General features: G+C 35.0%; 1 protein-coding gene across 1 annotated transcript in view; it reads right to left on the reverse strand.

The window, feature by feature from the left end:
• Positions 1-1080: 1080 nt before the first annotated feature.
• The window catches only part of CEP120 (centrosomal protein 120), a 59657-nt gene continuing 42228 nt past the window's right edge, over positions 1081-18509 (reverse strand). The window contains exons 19-20 of the mRNA XM_081088894.1: positions 5455-5600; positions 1081-2922 (exon numbers count right to left, since the gene is read on the reverse strand). Of these exons, the coding sequence (XP_080945020.1) occupies positions 2688-2922; positions 5455-5600 (381 nt within the window). The 3' untranslated portion in view covers positions 1081-2687. The remainder of the gene's footprint in view (positions 2923-5454; positions 5601-18509) is intronic.

Below are 18509 nucleotides of genomic sequence, written 5' to 3' on the forward strand. Positions count from 1 at the left end.
AATGTCTGGAATAAGCAAATCCATGGAGTCATGAAGTAGATTAGTGGTTGTTGGGGGTGGGAAGGGGGAGAATGGGGAGTGATTGCTAATGAGTATGGGGCTTATTTTGGGGATGATGACAATGTTCCCGAATTAGATAATAGTGATGGTTGTACAACTGTATGAATATACTAAAAACTACTGAACTGTGTATTTTAAAATGGTGAATTTTATTTTTGGTATGTGACTTTATTTTTAAAAAATCAAGTATTCAGTCAAGCTGGACATAATAGTAGTGAGAGGTCAAATTTCAAAAGTCCACACATCCTAGCAGAGGACCCTTCTTATAGAATGCAAGAACCAGAGCAGTCCATTCTGAGGTGGCCGAGGACATGCAGTATGTATTGGGATTATCTGAGAACTCAGATTCAGGCAGGGCAGTATCTGGACAGAGCGGTGAGTGAACAAGAAAGTCATCTGATCACAGTAGATGATCTACTCTTAAGATGTTCTGGGCCCCAATACATCCTTAAGTCATCCTCAAACTCCCACATCTGCTAGAAGCAACAGGAATCGGCTGTCGATAGAAAGTCCTGGATATACTTATATAGGAACTCTTCAAGTTTATACAGACATGGCACCACGCATACCTGGTAGACATGGTACACCCCTCCCATACAGTGTGTGCCAACCTTAGACGTGGAAACTAGACTTTCTCCATGAAAAGGGAATCATATTTTAAAGATGAATTTTATTTCACATTAAAATAGTTGATGAAAGATCTGCAGTTATATGTAGTAATGAGGAAATTTATACATTCACCACTCACTTGCTCAATTCATTCATCTGCTGTGGTCATACTCGACTCCCAGGGAGTCACTACTTTTAAAGCAATCAGTATAAATATGTTCAATACCACATCCAAATGAAGTGGCTGTTGCTGAAGGTGTTAAAATTTCACACTTCCAATTTTTAAAAAGACTTAAAAAAACATATACAATGTAAGCACTTACAAACCAAAGGTACAAAATGACTTGATAGGGGAAGTGTCAAGCACTGGCCCACTTGGTTTAGAACAAAAGTAACAGACTGCTCAGAAACTCAAACATGCATACGATTACCATTTTATTTGTTAAAATACATAGCCAAAGGATAGCTTTACAGCAGGCAAAATAAACCACACATCCATTTTAGCAAAGTCCTTTTTGTTTCTTTAAATCTAAGGCCCCCTCTAGTGTTTGAGAAAAGTCACACACAGTACACAATGCAATTGAAGGCAGTCACTGTATTTCACCCGAGACTTTCCGAAACAAAAAGAATACTCTGTTCAATTCACGTGGCACGGAATTCGGTAAGAGATAATGTCTAACCATAATTAATGTTTCAAATTCTTGTTATGATTCACATATTCATTATTTTCTCATTCAGTAATTTCTTTCTCTGTTATTTACTGCTGGGTTGTTTTCAGATTAATACTTTGTTAATAAAGAAAAAAAAACATATAATGCATGCAGGGACTTTAATTTCCCAAACAAGAAACATACCTCCTTGGAAAGCAACAGAAAATTAATTTAGTGTTACCAAATGGCCTATTCTGCTTTTACAGAAGTTATCAGTAAATAGTATGTATCCCACCTGAAGTACATACTTAAATTTATTATATTTGGGAATCAGAAATTTCAAACTATATATATTTAAAGACTCACCAAATTGGGAAATTTCTAATAAGCCTTTTCAGTACCCTTTAAAAGGACGTGGGAAGTGCTCTGAGGACAAATGTTGGCTCTGAAGAATATGTAAAGGAATTCTTAAGTTTATACAAACATGGCACTATGTAAATCCAATGATTTAATCTCATGTACTTTTTAAAAAGACTGATTAAAATTAGAGGGAGAAAAAAAATTTTTCATTCTACTTTCCCAGCTCAAGTCTTTTTTTAAAAAGTACCTATTTCTATATTACAGAGTTAACTAGTCATACTATTACTGAAAAACAAAAAGAAATCTCTATTTTCAACAAAAGAAAATGATGCAATCTTGAGCAAGAGGCTGACAAAGACCTTATTAAGCTGCTACTTCACATTCTTAAAAGTTAAGAGCACACTGAAAATTCAATAGGGCTTGAAACAAGTTTAATCTGTATGAACTTTAAATAAAGGACTAACTTGTCTCTCAATATTACCATATGGCTTCTTTGCATTTATCCTGTTTCCTGTTTTCAAACGTGTCACTTGCTAATGTTAGAAGTAAAAAAGACAGGACATCTAAAACAAGTTAAATAAAATTGTTTACATTTGCAATTGGTCTAAACAATTAAGATATCTATATTCAAAATGAATAGGACACATTTTTAAAGTGCAACATGTACTCTTTTGGCTCAACATGAAAATATATAACTGCAGTCATTTCTCCTAGGACAAATTTATGAAAAGCTGTTTTGAAATCTCAGCCATGAAATTATAAATTACAAGGAACACTGAAAAGGCATTTAAAATGAGTATATAAAATGCAATTACAAATAAAACCAGAATGGGAGAGGTAGCACAAAGTAAATAAAATCAAATAAATACTATACAATAGCATATACAATTTTTGCTTATAAAAAAACTGAAAATTGCATCTTAAAACATCCATTTTGCCCTTCATTTAAGGGTTTTACAATGAAATTAAAATTTAGACCTGAAGTCTGTAAAGATTTTCCAAATGTTATTAATTACTGGTATTGCTTTTTGCCAAAACCTCTCTGATCTGTCGGTCAAGTTCACTTATTATTCGATCCTCGTGATTATACACACCCGTCCTCATCAAAGTATCCCTCTCTTCTATTAGGCGAGTCAAATAATCATCCAAACCTTCTTCCAGGGCATCGCCATGTGGACCATCCACTTTTCCACTTGCAATCTCTCTGGAATCCTGGCACTGTTTTTGTTCTTGTTGCCTTAACCTGAGAAGTCAAGAACAAACACTACTCTAGTAGGCAACAAATATTGTTTTGGTTTTCTTAACAATGCCATTTAAAACAAAATGATTTAATGGTAAAACACGTTTTTAGTCATATTTTCAGGAAGAAAACGAAAACCAGTGTTACACTTGGCAAGTCAGAGTTAGCACACTTATAAAAGACAGTTTTAAAAACAATACTTGTTTTTCTAATAATAAAATACATGAAAACTGTAGGAATTTTGGAAATGTTAAAAAGAAAATAAAAATCATCATAATCTTATCCAGGGATAACCAATCTGAGCAATAATTTTTTTTCAATAAAAAAATGCATATATATTTTAAATACATATTTTTCTGAAAAAAATATTACATGCAGTGCTGTACACTATTTTTTTTCACTTATTAATATAATGAATGTTTTTGCCAGGGCATCATTAAGTGTTCTTCTAAATGGCTTCATAACATCCCATCATTTAGATGCCCCATTATTTAACCATCCTTTATTGTTGACCTTTAGCTTGTTAAACCTCTGATATTATTACTATTCTGACATAACATTTCCTTCTAAATTCACTCAAGAAAACTTTTATATGTACCAAACAGTGCTGGTTTTGGGGGATACTGCAATGAATCAAGAAAAGACCTTACTATTATAAAGTTTATTTCACTAATTACTATAGGAAGTGAAATTCTATAGATGTGAATGCCTGATTCAAAGGGATTGTACATTTTAAGACTTTTACAGTTATCTTCAAATAATGTTTGTGATGGCACAATTTGTAAAGGCCAGGATCATGTTCTAATTAATTTGTAACATCTTCCAAGTCTGCAACATAGCAAATAAATATTTGCTGAGTTAAAAAGCCTTATAGCATGACCCTGTAGACCTTGACCTTTTCCAACTGGTACTTATATATTAATACTAGAGGCCCGGTGCACAAAATTTGTGCACTCAGGGGGGCCCTCAGCCTGGCCTGCTCCCACTCGCAGTTCGGAACCCCTCAGGGGATGTCTGACTGACTGTTCAACTGCTGGTTTAGGCCCGCTCCTCCTAAGCCAGCAGTTGGACATCCTTAGCGCTGCTGTGGAGGTGGGAGGCTCCCGCCACCGCTGCTGCGCTCGCCAGCCATGAGCCCACTTCTGGCTAAACGGTGCTCCCCCTGTGGGAATACACTGACCACCAGGGGGCAGCTCCTGTGTTGTCTGCTCCCTGGTGGTCAGTGCACATCATAGCGACCAGTCATTCTGCCATTCAGTCAATTTGCATATTAGTCTTTTATTATATAGGATACTAAATGTAGCTATTCAGCTATAAACCTACCTAATATAGGCCTGAGTTTTCCCTGCATCATGGAGATGTCATGGGATATTTCACCAAATTTGGAGGAATACAAATGAACTCAATTGTATTCCCCCCAATTAATATGCCAAGCCCTATTCCCCAATGTGATGGTCTCTGGCTTTGGAAGATGATCAGAATGATCAGGTTTAGATGAGATGATGATGATGGGATTAGTGCCACTGTGAAAAGAAGCACCACAGAGCTTGCTCACTCCCTTCCCACCAGGTGAGGACAGTGGGAAAGCAGTTGCTTACAAGGCAGGGAGAGTCCTCACCAGAAAACAACCATGCTGACCTTGAACTCTGTCCTCCAGAACTGCGAGACAATACATTACTGTTGTTTAAGCCACTCAATCTATGGTACTGTATGGCACCCCAAGCTAAGACAGTATGCTTTCCTGAAACAAAAATACTATCTCTTGAAAAACTAAGTTAAAATGTCTTCCCCCAAACTCATCTCCAAAAAGATTATAATTTGTTCTTATGCTGCTTCCTAAAGATGATTTTTCTAACATGAAATACCACTGAAATTCAAACTCAGATGAGCAGGCCTCAGAGAGAAGAGCAGTGTAACATAGTATTTAAAAATACTACCTCTGGAATCAGATTTGAACTCTGGCTCCAATGATTTACTAGCTGTGTGACCTTGGAAAGGGTACTTAACTTTCTTTAATTCTTGGGTGTCCTAATCTCTAGAATGGGGATAATATCTTTCTCAGAAAGTTACACTGAAGATCAAAGAAAATGAGACAGGCATGTGAGGCATTTAAAATAGCTGCTGCCATATGGTTAGGGCTCAATAAATAAGAGCTATTACTTACATTAATACTATAAATCTGGAATGTCATATACTTTTGTAATTAAAAAATCAGTATAATCAATTACCTTGAAATAGTAGCAATAATCCTGAACTAGCGACACAAAAATAAAATTTAAGACACCAATTCTATGAATGTAAATGAAAAAGCTCAATAGATTTAGTATAGCTTTATTTGTGACAAAAATTTTGAGTATAATAATGGTCTTTGGCATAAGTGTTCTATTGTACAAATCAGCTACATTTCATAGTATATGATCTACTTTATTCTTGAAAGACCTGACATAATTTCCCTGGACCAATGACCAATTAAAAGGTTGCTATTAGAACTTTCCTTTTGTATGAAAAAGCAATGTAATGTTCTAGTTACTATACCTGTTTAATTCATTTCTTATATCCAACAATTCTTGTCGCTCGGTTTTTACTGTATCTTTTTCCTCAGAAGCCAAGTAACGCAGTCTCATCTGTTCCAATTCTTCTTGCTGTTTTTTAAGACGAGCCATTTGACTTTCTTGCTCCCGCTGGAAAGAAACAAACAAGCCAGAACCCAAATATTAGGAATAAATATACATCATATGACTTTAACTTGTGATTATAATCCTACTTGACAGTACCCATGATATAGCCACACACTGACAATTCTATGACACACATATTATCCAGAAATGACCAGTTTTAAAAAAAAAAACCCCACCTCTTTCCATTCCTTTTCTTTCTGTTATAAGCCATAATCTTTAAAGGCCCAATCAATGAAGTTAGCTGAAAGATAAAAGAAGTTGAAGGCAAGAAAAGAGTCTGCTGACAACACAATAAATTGCTACAAGGATCAGTGGCAAGAGCAGCATCTAAGAAATGGTTAATTATACAAAGATGTACCAAGAAAAATTCAGTAACTGTCACTATTTCCACTGTCACTAATTCCACTCCTATCTTAGGTAACAATACGCCTTTTCACTCTTTTCTCCAGGCTCATACAAAAACCTATGCATTTGACATAATTTCTTTAAAATACATGTGTAACATTCCACAGAATGAATATTCCATGATTTTTTTCAACCACGCTCTCAGTAACAGACTTTTGGTACAATAAGCAATGCTGGAATAAAACACCCTATCATCTAGTATCACTCACAAATATTTCTATATATATATATTTTTTAGGGATGGGTGCTTTTCTTTCTTTAGGACACAACCCCAAAATGGGAGAGGTATGTGTCAAAGTAAACATTAAAACCAACCACTCAACTACCATCCAGATAAGAAACAAAAAATTATCAGAATCTCAGATGTCCCTGTTTCCATCCTTTCGCAAACATAACCACTACCTACTTTCTAACACCACACATTTTGACTGCTTCGAACTTATATAAATGGAATTGGACAGTATGTACTACTTTATGTCTGGCTTCTTTCACTTAACATTGTTTTTAAATTCATTACTATTACGTGTAGTTGATGATTCATATTACTATTTGGCATTCCGCTGGATGAATATACAAATTATCCATTCTACTGCTGAGGAACATTTTGGTTAGTTTCCGGTTTTGTATAATAAAGCTGATAGAAACAATATTATACATGCCCTTTGGCGCATATTTGTATGCAGTTCTATTGGGTATATAATCTAGGATTCAAACAAAGGGTATGAAAATTTCAGTAGTAGTATATACTGTCAAACAGTTTTCAAAGTAGTAGTACAAATTAATACTTCTATGTGAGCATTTCAGTGTTCAATGTTCTTGCCAACACTTGGTACTATCAATTTTTTTTTTTTTCATTTAAGCCGTTCTTTTAGATTATGTAGTAGTATCTCATTGTGATTTTATTTTGCATTTTTCAAAGACAACTGAGGCTGAACATGTTTTAATATTTTTATTTTATTTTATATATTTTATTGATTTTTTTTACAGAGGGAAGGGAGATAGAGAGTTAGAAACATCGATCAGCTGCCTCCTGCACACTGTCTACTGGGGATGTGCCCGCAACCAAGGTACATGCCCTTGACTGGAATCGAACCTGGGACCCTTGAGTCTGCAGGCTGACGCTTTATCCACTGAGCCAACCGGTTAGGGCATGTTTTAATATTTTTGATTGTCATTTGGGTATCTTCTTTTACAAAGTTCCTGTTCAACCATTTGGCACTTTGCTCTACTTTGCTATCCATCTTTCTTTATTAATATGTTTGTAGTTCTTTATATACAGGGTAGGGGAAAAATAGGTTGTTTGTGTGGGAAATAGTACAATAACTAATAAATAATATAAGAATAAACTCTATGTCCAGTACTTACAACTGTAAACCTACTTTTGTCCCACCCTGTAAACTAGATAAGTCCTTTGTCATTTACTTAAATTCCAGATAGTTTCCACTAGTGTTTGTCTTGTCTTTTCACTGCTGTAATGGTATTTTTGACTTAATTTTAATACAGCCCAAATTTATCTATTTTATTTTGACTAGTGCCTCTATGTCCAAGTTTTTGCCTGCCTCAGTCTTAAAAATACTCTTATGTTACCCTTTTAAGTATTCATTTAGATCAGTAATTCATATGCAATTGGTTTTGTGTGTGGTATCAGATCAAGTTTCCTCTTCTACCCATATAGAGCTCAAAATGACCTAGCAATATTTACTAAAAGACACCCCTTGCTTGGCAATATCACCTGCCATAAGTCATCTCTGTCCATTATATGTATAGGTTTGTTTCTGGACCCTGTAACCTGATTTATTTCTCCATCTTTCATTAAAAGTACACTGTCTGTTACTATAACTCATATAATAATAAATCTTGATATCTGAAAAAGTCTTCTACCTTTGGCTATTCTTTAAAATTCTTAGTTATTGTTGACTCCTGCATTTTCATATAAATATGTTTCTAGGCCTGGAGGAAAAAAAAACTCCTGCTGGGATTTGATTATGCTGAATCTACAGATCAATTTGGCCAAAACCATTGATTCTTTAATCATTGAACACGGTTTATTACCTCTCCCATTATTTAGGTCTTCTTTAATTTTGTTTAATACTTTATCCTTTTCTATAAACTAAGAGTAATTGTGTTTCAAGATGCTATGGAAGAGTTTTAAAAATTTCCTTCTCTAATTGTGTCTGTATAAAGAACTGAAATTGATCTTTTCATATGGACCTTGTTTCCGACAAACTTACTAATAAATTCATTAATTTTGGTAGGTCATAGACCCTTGGTTTTCTGAGTATATAACAATGTCATCTGTAAATAGTAGCACCTTTACTTTTTCCTTTGCAACTGATACGCCCTTTCTTTCTCTTGTCTTATTATACTGGCTAGAACCTCTAGTACAGTGTTGCTAATGGTGATAGAGGGCATCTTTCTCTCATTCCTGATCTCAAGGAAAAACTTTCCTTAATTTAGTTGGAGAAAGATAAATATCACATGATCTCACTCATTTGTGGAATATAATGAACAACATAAACTGATGAACAAAAACAGATCCAGAGATAGAGACCCATCGATCAGATCGTCAAACCTCAGAGGGAAGGCAGGGGAGGGTGGGGGGAAGGGAGAGAGATCAACCAAAGGACTTGTATGCATGCATATAAGCCTAACCAATGGACACAGACACTAGGGGGTGAGGGCATGAGCGGGGAGGTGGGGGAGCAATGGGGGGGATAAAGACACATGTAATACCTTAATCGATAAAGAAAAAATTAAATTAAAAAGATAGGTTTTATGTAAATATCCTTTATTAGATTAAGAAATTTCCCTTACATTCTTAGTTTGCTAAGAATTGTTATTATGAATGGACACTGACTTTTTCTACATTTTTATATGATTACTTAATTTTCCTCCCCTTTAAAGGTGGTAAATACCCAACTTTGCCTTTGTTTAATAAATAAAGTTGATTGTGATGTTTACAAGTTTTATATCTATGTTCTTGAGACTGATCATATTTTTGTTCTTATAATACTCTTATCAGGTTTTGGGATCAAAGTTATGCTGGTCTCATTAAAAAAAAAAAAAAGAGAGAGAAGTGTTCTCTCTTCCTAATTTCCAAAACAGTTTGTATAAGATTAGTGTTATTTATAAAATGTTTACTAAAATTCAAATGTGAAGCCATCTGGGTCTGAAGACTTCTTTGTGTGAAGGTTTTTTCACTACAGTTTTAATTTTTCTGATAACTATATAACTACTTATATTTTCTGTTTCTTCTTATGTCAGTTTTGTAAGTTGTTTTTTCAAATTCAAATAAAAATTTTTGTACCATCCTCTTATCTCTAATCTGAAGAATGTGTAGCCCAGTCCCCCTTTTTTATTCCTGTATTAGGACCTAGTAATTATTCTCCTTTTGTCTTTGAACACTTTTTGCCAAGGGGGAGGTTCCTTTAAAAAAAACATTTTCCTCCTATTTCATTAAGTTCTACTTGTCTTCATTATTTTCTATCTTCTTATTTCCTTTACTGACTGTTTGAAAGGGATATTTAGAGAAAACTTTATGCTTTTCTTGTTTTCTAAGTGAACTTGAGGTTACAAATGTCCCCTAAGCAGAGCTTTCATTAAGTCTCGTGTCTTATGTCTATTTCATTATGAAAAACATTTTCACTGGGTACAGAATTTTAGGTTGGTATTTTCTTTCAGTACTTTGGGGCAGTGGTCGGCAAACTGCAGCTCGTGAGCCACATGTGGCTCTTTGGCCCCTTGAGTGTGGCCACGAAGTTTCAATAGCACTGTACGTGCACACCCGCACGTGGTATTTTGTGGAAGAGCCACACTCAAGGGGCCGCAGTTTGCTAACCACTGCTTTAGGGCTATTATTCCACTGTCTTATGAATTCCTTCACTTTCGTTGAAAAGTCATCTGTCAGTCTTATTGCTGCTCCTATGAAGGTAATGTCTCCCTCCACCCCCACAGCTTTTTGAGAATTTTACTGTGATTCATCTAAGATATGATTTACTTTAAACTCTCCTGCTGAGAGTTAATTGATATTCTTAAGACAATATCTTTTTCATTTTTACTAGTATAGACTTCTCAGCCATTATCTCTTCAAATATTGCTTCCTTCCCCCATTTTCTATTTTCTCTTAAGTGTTGCTATAGGCTGAATATTTGCATCTTCCCAAAATTCTTATGTTGAAACCTAATTCCCAACATGATGTTGTTAGGGGATGGGGCCTTTGGAAATTGCTTAGGTCATGAAGGCAAGCCCTTATGAATGAGATTAATGTCCTTATAAAACAGGTCTGACAAAGCTCCCTAGCTCCTTCTGCCATATGAAGACACAGTAAAAAGATGGCCATTTATGAACTGGGAAGCAGACCCTCACCAGCCATAGAACCTGACAAGTTGTGTACCTGATCTTAGAGTTTCAGCCTTCAGAAGAATAAGAAACAAATTTTCGTTTATAAGCTATGGAGTCTGTGGTATTTTGTTATAGCAGCCCACATAGACTAAAACAGGGGTCTATAGTTAACAAAAGGTCGTCAGTCTCACATACTCTATCCCCGTGGTCGGCAAACTTCAGCTCGCGAGCCACATGCGGCTTTTTGGCCCCTTGAGTGTGGCTCTTCCTAAGCCTTAGGAGTACCCTAATTAAGTAAATAACAGTGTACCTACCTATATAGTTTAAGTTTAAAAAATTTGGCTCTCAAAAGAAATTTCAATCGTTGTATTGTTGATATTTGGCTCTGTTGACTAATGAGTTTGCTGACCACTGTTCTATCCCATGTTTTTTGATGTTTTCCTTTTTTTTTTTTCATTTCTGCTTCAGCTTACACATCTTTGCTTCTGCTATGCCTACTCTCAATTCATCTACTGAATTCTTACATTTCACTCACAATACTTTTCAGTTCCAGAATTTCTACACGATTCAAAAGATTCCACTTCATTAATAGATTTCTCTGTCATCATCTACTTTCTAGAACATAGTGATAGTAGATACAAACTTTGTATCTGGTGATGCCAAAATCCAGATAAATCAACAAGTAATTTCTTTTGAGCAAAAGCCATAAGAATGGACTCCACAATAAGGACATGTAAGTGGTTAATAAACATGAAAAGATGCTCAAAGTCGGGGAAATGAAAATTTAAGCCACAACATACTATTTTCACACTCACCAAACTGGAAAAAATTAATACATCTAAATAGCCATTAGACATGTTGTGAAGAATAACAATTATACACACTTTTGGGAACTGCAAATCTGCACAACCACTTTAGAAAGTAATTTGACAATATTTAGAGTAGGAGAAGAGATGAGCAAACCCTACTAACAAAAATTCTACTTTTAGATATAAACACTACAGAAATTCTTACATGTTTCTACATGTCCAAAATTTTAGTGTTGTTTACCAATACTTTAAATATATCTTATAAAGAAAATATGGTAAGGGACCCACATCCTACCCAAATGAATAATAAATACTAAATTCAGAAAAGTAATTACCTTAAGAAAGGATGTAGTTAAGAAAGGTACACAGGCTTCCAAAGCATCAATAATGCTCTGTTTCTTAACCTAGGAGGTGGGTGTTGTAGTGCATAAGAACTTTTGTTCCTTTTTGGAATGTACAATATATTTTGTTAGGAAAAGTACACCAAATTTTTATATCTGGCTGAGGAGGGGTTAAGGTTACTGGTGATTTTTATTTCCTATGTTATATGGTGCTGTCAAATTTTCAAGCAGAAAAAAATAATAAAAGGTTGATTATTTTTAGGTTCCTTTATAAAATTTTAGCTTTATAAAACCTGAAACATTTTAGTTCTAAAACGCAAGAAAAACCTTGAATTTTTAATCAAGGATCCCAGCATTTAAAATAATCACACATGCACACATAAAAATTAGAGGTTAGTGAAAGAAATCCTCTCTGCTGCCAGGTGCTCTGGGTTAAAGGCTCCTCAATCAAGTGAGTATAATCTTTATTTTGCCTTGGCTGCCTATAAATCCAGAGAGGAGATGTAAACATACATACACTAGACTAAACAGCGGCTAAAAAGTGGCCACTACATACTCTCCCACTCACACATACCATGTAAGTCTGTGGGAAAAAAGCTTACAACTAAACTAAGGAACTCAAGTAAAGTTTTCTGAAAATAACCCAGAGCTGACAAGTCAGGAGGAGGGCCTGGATGGTTTCAAGACACAGTTTTTAACCAAGACTTGGACCTCCAACTGTTTTCTTAAACAAAGATTTACATCCTATCCTTGGCTAAATTACTTATAAATTAATCAAATTAATTACTCTGAGTGGATAAGCAGGAGGCTGGACAAGATAGTGCTGATGTCAGCCAATGAAGTCTGTGTTGTTTTAACTAAATATATCAGCTTAGTTTTAAACAGATCTACTGTGCACAAATATGGTAAGGGACCCACATCTTACCCAAAATCTTAGTTCTTAGTCCTGTACCCAAGGAGTAAAAGGTTAATCTTAATTTGAATATTTTTAGTACAATTTAAGTATTTGTTTTGATTTAAAAATATTTCTGTACTATATCTTCCTGGAGGTGGCAGAAAAAAGAAAACTAAGTTACCCCTTAAATACCTCACAACTAGAACTTCTTAGAGTCAGTGTTACACAGTATACCAGAGGTGTCAAATCCTGAATGTATGGGTATCACTTTCTTGTTTTCTAAGTTATGAACCATTTTATGTGACATTTACTTATTTTTACAGCTGTCAATTACCCATTTACTAAAAAAAAAAAAAAAAAAAAAAAAAAAAATTACAACTTGGAAACACAGACTTTAGTGAATGTGAAGGAAATATATTTTTTCTAAATAATTAGAAGATTATGATTTTTTAATTCACAGATTGACTACACTAGATCACCTCTGAGTAATGGAAATCTCTGTTTAAACATTTTTTTGGCAATAGGCACTAAGCATTAGATCTTATTTCCAAGCTTTACCAGCTGGGTTTTGTCATTAACATTTATTAACAATCTAAGATATGGCTTTTGCTGTCTAATCCGTTCTACACAAATGTTTTGTATGGCCCTCCAGAGGATTTTGCTGTGACAAATTACTGGCAGAGATTATAGTCCCGTGGCTATTCACCAGAGACAATGTAAAATTAACATGGTACTAATCCAATTTAAACAAAAAGTTGCACAAACAAGTCTCTGATCAAAAGCAGAGAATTCAATTTTTACATTCAAACACCATAATGTTTTTAATAAAACATTTTAGAAAAAACTGAAGTAATTTTCACATATATGAATTGTGCCTATTTGGTAAAGTTATTAATGTTAACCTTCCAAAAACAGTTTGTGGCAGAGCACAATTCACTATGGTAATCTCAAGGTCTATTACATTTCTTCTTAAAGTATTGCGTCTCAAATGTGGTCTGTAGAACATCAATGATTCCCAGTGAACCTGAAATCTGTTTACAGAGTTGTTTCTAAAGCAGAAAGTTAGTGGGACAAGGAATAGAATTGGTTTGTAATGAAGATCACTGCACTCAAAGAATGAGACTATAAATGATTCTATTCAGAACATTATTTGTTTACTTTCTTTTATTTTAAAAACTACCTCAGTGAAAACAATGCCATTTGTCAATATACACCTATGAGCGTAACTTAATCAGCTTACTCAAACTAAAAAGGTCTTACATGGATATTTCTTAATAAGAAACATGACACTCTGATGAAATTATCTCGTTTAATAATTATTGATTACTCATTTCTATAAAGGAGATGCCCTAATCAGCAACTGACACATTTCAATCTTTTCATTACTAGCTTTGGTAATGCCTTACAATTACCATTACATTAGTTTCTTCTCCTTCACTCTGCAACTTCAATAAAAGGCACTATGTTCCATATCTTCTCCATCTACTCTCTATTTTACAACTTTACGTATTTCAAATTTGATACTTGAAGCATTATCTTTGAAACATTTCTCCTTTAGCCTTGAGTGACAAAATGGAACAAGCAGTTGTCTTCTTGTTTTTCTAATATTTTATCTTCATTTGCATTTCTCACCAACCTGCTATGTTCTTGTTAAATATCAGATGAACTTGAAGTTCCCAGGGGAGAAAACTGCTGTATCTAGAGCATCTACCAGTGTGCAAGGTACAGACTCGGCTCTCAATAAGTACTTGCTGATGAATGAAATATCTATAGATGTTTCTTTAGACTCAATGCACTCTGCACTCTCATCTCTCTATACCCAAACTTTAGGGAGCATACCTACCAACTCTTGCATATCTGCACATTGAACCCTTACATGTGGGGGTGTTTTTTCCCCTTCTGTGCTATTTTCTACAGAACATCTATTAAAACTACCATCTAAATACAAAGTAGTTATTATTCAAACTATATCCTATCTGACTCCCTTACTATTCAAACTACCAATATATCCTATCCAACTCGCTTACTGCTATCTATAATAATAAAAGGGTAATATACTAATTAGACCAGACATCATTCCAGACGTCCTTCCTGACAAAGCCAGGGCTGGAGGGAAGCCAGCCTGGGTCCCGGGTGCCGGAGGGAAGTTGGTGCCAGCAGCTGGGGGAAGGAAGGCCTACTCTTGCATGAATTTCCGTGCATCGGGCCTCTAGTTACTATATAATATCCTCCTGTTCTCTAAACTTAAAACTGTTGGTGCCCATCATTTCTTTGAATAGCTAGTCAAAAATATCTCCATTATTTGTTCATCAATATCCAAAACTACCATCTAAATCAGTGATGGCGAACCTTTTGAGCTCGGCCTGTCGGCATTTTGAAAAATCCTAACTTAACTCTGGTGCCGTGTCACATATAGCAATTTTTTGATATTTGCAACCATAGTCAAAGACTTATATTTTTGATATTTATTTTACATATTTAAATGCCATTTAACAAAGAAAAATCAACCAAAAAAATGAGTTCGCGTGTCACCTGACATGCGTATCATAGGTTCGCCATCACTGATCTAAATTATGTGCCCATCAACTAAAATCAAGAACACTACACAATAGCTTTATGGCTCATCTTCTTTCAACAATTATCATTTATTGAGCATGTACTACTTACCAAACATTGTATTAAATGCTTTTAAATCCACTTATTTAATTCTCAGAACAACCTGTGAGGAAAAATTTCACTGAACAAATAAGACTAATCAGAGAAGTTAAATTACCCAAGTTGGAGAAGTAGTTAAGAGCTAAGCCAAGACCTAGCTCTCTTGACTCATATTCTAAACTACTATATATGCTTCCTCTGATAGAATGTGTATTCTGTTATTTTTAACATCTATTCTCATCACATTATTTCATTGCTCCTAACTCCACAGACTTCTCCCTATTATACAATATATAACCTAAATATCTTGGCATCATGACTCTATATTAGCTTCTTCTCTCTCAAAATCACTTTCTCATTATCAGAACTAGTTTATCTAATAGCCAACAATACCGTTTGGCTAGGATATGCCAAAGCATGACTTCTTCTGCGTCAATATTCTGTCAGCAATCCCTAATGTCTTCCATGGCTCTTTCTTCTCTGGGAAATTTGTTCATTATTTAGCTTCTATGGAATAAAGCTGTAACATTATAAAGGGGGAAAAAAAACTCAAGCCTGGACTCTCGTCAAATGGTTCTAATCCTAAGCTCTATCACTTGGTATCTGTGTGATTGTGTGCAACTAACTTTTCCATGTCTCAGTTTCTTTCATGTATAACATCTACACTAATAAAAGATAAAGATGCAAATTGACCATACCTTTGTGACACCCACCAATCAGGATTATGCAAATTAACCCAACAAAGATGGCGGGTTAATTTGCATGTGCAGGCAACCAGTGCCGGGGTAGTGTGGAACACCTGCCTTGTTGCCATGGTGACAATGCAGGCGTTCTGCACCACCCCAGCTGCTCAGGGCCTCTGGGCAGTGTAGGAAGGCGGAAAGGTGGCTGTAGCAAAAGCGGTGCCAGCTGCCAGAGGAAGGAAGGCCCATTCTTGCACTAATCTTCGTGCATCAGGCCTCTAGTGGAAATAATAATATTACTTACTACATAGGGATCTTGGTTACGATGAAATGAAAAGACATGAAGCACAACACCTGGCATGTAGTGAGACTAAATTTAATGCTAACTGCTCTATCAGCATTATTGTAATTATCCTCCTCTTTTTCTCTAGTTGTTATTTCCTTTACCCGTTTCCCTTTCTCTTTCTTAAACATAAGAATTCTAAATACCATCAGTCACAGCAATCACCTCTGTAAAAGATTCTTTCATCTGTTTTTAAGCCCAATCACCCTCCCAACATCAGATTCACAATTCAGTTTGCTGAATTTTTCTGTAAAAATTAAAATGTCCAGACTTGCAAGTCCTATCCCTTTCCCACCAATTCTTTGTCTTAATAACCACATTTGTAATACTCTGCAGCCCAATCAGGTATATTGTGTTACACAAAATCTACCAAAACATGTCTTTTAAAATAATCTCTCATCCTGTTTCCACCGTTAACACTAAAGTGCCTGTCCTTACTTCCTGAAATGACTCTAAAATGGCCCTCCTCTGATCTCCAAGTAGAGTCTAGCATACTGAATTCATGTCTGTTATAAAATCATTCTAGCCATTGTATTTATAACACCCCCATCTCCAACCTGCTACATTCCTAAATCACAACCAGTTCCCTAGAGGCCATCTCAAATATCTTCTCTCCTATAACACCTTTTCTAAGTCCCATTAAACCAGTGGTTCTCAACCTTCCTAATGCCATGACCCTTTAATACAGTTCCTCATGTTATGGTGACCCCCAATTTCATTGTTACAAATTGAACATAATTAAAGCATAGTGATTAATCACAAAAACAATATGTAATTATATATGTGTTTTCCGATGGTCTCAGGCGACCCCAGTGAAAGGGTCGTTCGACCCCCAAAGGGGTCACGACCCAGAGGTTGAGAACCACGGCATTAAACAGATGTACTCTTATGGCTCTTTTCAGGGCTCCTAATATTAGGCAGTAAATATTATATTTATACTTTTCTTCTCTATTACTAAATTGTAAGTTCCCCGAGGGAAAGACTTTTGTTTTATTTATGTCTATAAATTTGGGGCAGTGCCTTGAATATAGGAGACTCTCAATACAAAATATTATTCACTTATCTACCCTCAGTCTTGTGAACATATAAAAATTTACTATTGTTAACAGAGTAGTCCCTCCCTTCTCTGTGGTTTGTTTTCAGTGATTTCAGTTATTCATGGTCAGGGTCCAAAAACATTAAATGGAAAATTCCAGAAGAAAAAAAAAACACACCACAATTCATACATTTAAACTGCCCACCATTCTGAGTAATGTGATGAAATCTCATCTGTCCTAACTCTACCTCACCCAGAACGTGAATCATCCCTTTGTCTAGCATATCACACTGTATACAGTGCCTACTCACTAGTCACTTAGTTATCAGGTCAACGGTTATGGTATTGCAGTCTTGTGTTTAAGTAATCCTAATACTATAGCATAGTACCTACTCATTCACTTTACTTCCTCTCATCACATAAGCACTGTATCTCCTCACATCACCACAAAGTGAATAAAATACAGTAAGATATTTTGAGAGAGACCACATTCACATAACTTTTATTACAGTATATTGTTATAAGTGTTCTATTTTATTATTAGTTATTGCTGTTAATCTCTTACTATGCCTAATTTATAGGTATGTAGGTATAGGGGAAAAAATAGTATACAGGGGTGGGCAAAAATAGGTTTATGGTTGTGAATATGCAAAACACAAAGCTTATTCTTGCATTATTAATTATTGTATTATTTTCCATATTAACAATTATAAACCTATTTTTGCCCATCCCTGTATATAGGGCTCAGTACTATCTGTGGCTTCAGGCATCCACTAGGCGTCTTGGAATGTAGCCCCCATGATTAAGGGAGGACTACTATATTATTTTATACTTATAATCACAACTTACCTACAAGCTATGTTAGCATAATTTTCTTTATTCTCATGCAGTTTAGTACATACTCCTTTATGAAGGTTATAAGCATTTAGTACAATATCACAAAGATATTTAATAGCATTTGATGTTTATGGAGATATATAAATCTGAAAGACCTTCTTTAGCTAAAGCTAACCATTATTGATCCTTATGAGTTTTAGGTCAAAGTAGATTAGATTAAAAAAATCTTGCTAATGATTTATTTGGTCTTAATCACTTGAAGAAATTATACCTAACATTAAGATATATTTCTCATGAAGCTAATAGCATATGCTATCTAGCAACAGGAGGGGTAAAAATTCAATTAAGAATTCAGAGAACTATCACTTTTAAACTCATAAAATTATGCAAATATTCCCTGTGATTCCTTCCTTAATTGAATAAGTTACCTGTGTCTTCCTAGGAATAACATTTAAAGTATGTTCTTAAATTTGAGAATGTTAAATTTAAGTTATCCTGAAATTTCTCCCCTCAAACGTACTCACAATAGAAAGAAATTAATGCTGAAGAAAAGAATGGTAGTTGTAT

This window comes from Myotis nattereri (assembly GCF_964212035.1).
Source record: "Myotis nattereri genome assembly, chromosome: 4".
Classification (NCBI taxonomy): domain Eukaryota; kingdom Metazoa; phylum Chordata; class Mammalia; order Chiroptera; family Vespertilionidae; genus Myotis; species Myotis nattereri.